The 3,502-nt window shown below is 44.2% G+C and overlaps 1 protein-coding gene across 2 annotated transcripts in view; it reads right to left on the bottom strand.

The window, feature by feature from the left end:
* Positions 1 to 3,502, bottom strand: part of LOC108630479 (uncharacterized) — a 10,004-nt gene that overhangs the window by 2,364 nt on the left and 4,138 nt on the right. The window contains exon 1 of one of the 2 annotated variants that reach the window (XM_026818083.1): positions 2,707 to 3,039. The exons of the other annotated variant lie outside the window; for it this stretch is intronic. Coding sequence (XP_026673884.1) covers positions 2,707 to 2,725 — 19 coding nt within the window. The 5' untranslated portion in view covers positions 2,726 to 3,039. Of the gene's footprint in view, positions 1 to 2,706; positions 3,040 to 3,502 lie in introns of those variants that run through there. 2 annotated transcript variants of the gene reach the window in all.

Raw genomic sequence — 3,502 nt, 5'->3', positions numbered from 1 at the left:
AGCATTAATATTTAAAGAGTTATTGACGAAAAACGACAAAACAGTTTTTTGCAAATTACTCGTAAACTGTTGATGCTACCGAAGAATTTTTATATAGAAATTGTAGATCTCGTCATCCTCTACAAGAAAGGTCCTATGCAATTTTCCCGTATCTCCAATGGTTTTGAAGTTATTGGCCAAAAACGAAAATTTGGAAGAAATTTGAAGGGGTACCCCTTGGAAAAATCGAAAATTTTTTTTTTGTCGTTTATTATTTGCAATGTTCTTCCAACGTCTGATTTCTTTTTAAAAAATGCGTTTCTAAAGTGCATAAACTTTTGGGATTGACAGTATAGCCAATACATCCTTAAGATTTCTCCACACACGACGATTGTTTTCAAAACTGGCTTTACAGTAATTCCGATCGCGTTGCAGATATTACGATAAGTACGGACGCGTTACGTAAATCTGCGCACCGTGTAATCTACAATTTTTCATAATATCGGGCTTCCAGTTTGGCACGAAAACGGGCCAGTTCGCAATTTTTTCTTTGCCAAATTCGTTCTAAAGCGACCGCTCCGTATATTAATTATTACTTCGTTGAAATTGAACATTAGCGAGTCGAACGTTGGCCGGAAAAACGAGAAGACGTTATTTAGTCGTTGCATGCTCCAATTACAGAACGACGTAACGCGGAAATTTACAATGAAACCTTTCCCGTTCCGTGCCGCGATCACGGCGAATTAATTCCAGTCTCGAAGCATCATTTAAAAGATCGTAATACCCGTTGAAAATTTGTCCATGTGACTCATATCTAACGGGGCGTCGAGTCGCGATCCGAGGATAAATCGTTGACGACGGTACGATTGACGCTGATAATCCGATAGCTCGATGAAATTCTATTATGTAAAAACAAAACGCAATCCGCTTTCCAACGATACAACAAGCGGAACGGTACTTCTATCGTAATCATTAAACACGACTGATTCGATAAAGGCGATTATCGACACACCTTTATCAGTGTTATTTTAGCGAACGGCGCGTTCTACAAATGAACATTATTGAGAAAATATCCAATGATCCAGCTTTCGGCCGTTAAGCCCAATAGACCGCTTTAATTTTGCTGTCTAACTATACAGGGTGGTCCACGCAACGTGTGCACAGTTATCCAAAATATGCGATGCACGAAAGAATGTTATATACAAAAGTTACATGCTTATTAATTGCTACACGATTATAAAGGATATTATAAAAGAAGGTAATACTCGAGAAAATGATACGATATTATGTTGCAACGTCGAACCACAATGTCGAGTAGAAACTAAAAGTCACAGTATAATTTCACGTTGAAAGAGCAAACGTAATTATAGTAGCGAGTCGTAGTAGTAAATTTGAATTTGTAATTGGAGATTCTATGCAAAAACCTAAATGCCTTTACCCTACCCCAAAATACCCCGTGGTGCACTCTACCAGAGCCTCCCCTCCCACAATGTTCACGTTCTCACGTGTATTGAGCGATCCGGTATCCGGCACGCGGTGTAAAATAACGGCTTAGAATTCTAACTGCGATACATACTTCGTACCGATAGTTTATCAATGTAGACGCCGATAGGGCCGCTCTTGCCGTATCGACCTGTTCCTCGTAGCGAAGAAAATTTCACGAGAATTCGAACTTAAACTTTAAAGGCACGTCAAAGAAGAATAGCATGATCGACGGTCTCATGGAGGCTCTTGACGAACCCATAAAAAAAACACGTTCAACCATAAACTAAAAATCATTGCTATTGAAAGCTCGAAACGATGCTTTCCATAAACCATGAGATCCAATTAAATAATATCGAATTCCAAAACTGATACCTTGATTGTAAATCGTGCGGTAAAAACGATAGCATGAAAGCTCTTTTACTATGCAGCTATCATCATTTATTTGACATGCAATTAATTATGCGGATTCAACGACCTGCAAGTATCCACTCGCTGTGAACTGAAGAGCCACTTGACGAAATATAAAATTTCGCTTAAATGCAACATGCGCTGAAGGGGGGGCGGATAGATAAAAGGAATAGATTTTAACCGGGGAGAAATAGCTAAAAGGGGCGTCGCGCTCCTATACTTCCACGGCACCCTTACCGCAATTGTTTATTCCCCTTATCAATGAGAAAACCGAGAGGCATCGGGTCGAAACAGGTCGATAAAAATATTCACCGGTGAACTGGTTCTTCTGAACCGATTCCTTCCTCGTTTCAAGAACGTGGCACAATTAAGTAAAGAAGCTTCTTGAACGTATGCCACCGCGGCTCTCCGAGTGCTGCATCGAATCTGTCACGACGGTTCTCGATTTCTTTGTCTAAACGGCGATCCGGGACCTGAACCGATCACGTTTATCTTAAATGACAATTGAAAGAATCCGAGGAAGGGCATCCTCGTGCAGAACGAGTCTAAATCCCGTCGAGTCCACTTCAATCCTTAATTACTATCAACCGTTCTCTGATCTAAACCGATGCGATGCAATGCGCAAAGAGGCCACGTCGACGCGCACGCTACACAACCCGAAAGATCACGGATCAATGAATTAAAAAAAAAAGGTGGTCTCTGATAAAATCCACGTTGGATAAAAAAAGAGGAGACACGTCGAGACCGATCGGACCAGCGGTTAGGAGATCTGGAAACGAGTACCTGAACGAGTATCGAGCGTAGGCGTAGCAATAGCCTCTGGAGGATCTTTACCTGCTCGGTACAGACGCATAAGTCGTGATTTGTGACCGTGGCTGCAGCTGGTGGTGGTCTGGTCGTCCCTACGTCTTCCTCGAAGCTCTCGCCGGAGGCAAGGAGAGCGAGTATCGAGGAAGAGTTTGATTCCGTTCGGTAACGCTCGAGAACGGTGTCTCCCCTTTTGCTCGGAGATGTCCGCAAAGGCGATCGTTATGTCAGAACGGGTAACGTGGATACGCGTTTGGAAACGACGGATTTAAGTAGTGGACGACACGCGTGTTGGACGGGTGCTCTCTGCCGGCTAACTCTCTCTCCCCGAGTCCTCGAGTCGTGCGCGCCCGGGTCAGCGCGCGCAAGCGTCCTCCGCGAGAGGATACGGCGTATATTGATCGGACAGCGGCCCGATCCAGACGTAACGAATCCCGACGAGGAATTTCTGCTACGCGATAGGCAAGGTCAGACCTCGGCCACGAGGACCACGCGAAAAGAAGCGAACCGAACCGGACGTTGAACCACCAGGACGGACGTCCGAAACGCGTGGCGTGCCTTTCGAGATACTTCGAAGACCACGGACCAGGGCGAATCGGTGATCGTCGCGATTGCGTTTAACGCTCCTCGGGTGCGTTTAATGGCAGTGATCGAAGTGATGCAAAGAGACGTGATACGGCTCAAGTGAACGATGCGGTTTCGGTTTGTTTCATTCGGTGTCCGTATTAATCCTTTTAGTGCTGAACGACGATATATCATCGCTTATCCGAGGGCGCCTTACTATTCGCATTGCGAGAGAACTGTACCTCAAAATAAATTTATA

This window comes from Ceratina calcarata, unplaced genomic scaffold, assembly GCF_001652005.2.
Source record: "Ceratina calcarata isolate Rehan_Ccalc_2016 unplaced genomic scaffold, ASM165200v1 scaffold77.2, whole genome shotgun sequence".
NCBI classification, from domain to species: Eukaryota; Metazoa; Arthropoda; class Insecta; order Hymenoptera; family Apidae; genus Ceratina; species Ceratina calcarata.
This window is presented reverse-complemented; position numbering and strand designations above follow the sequence as displayed.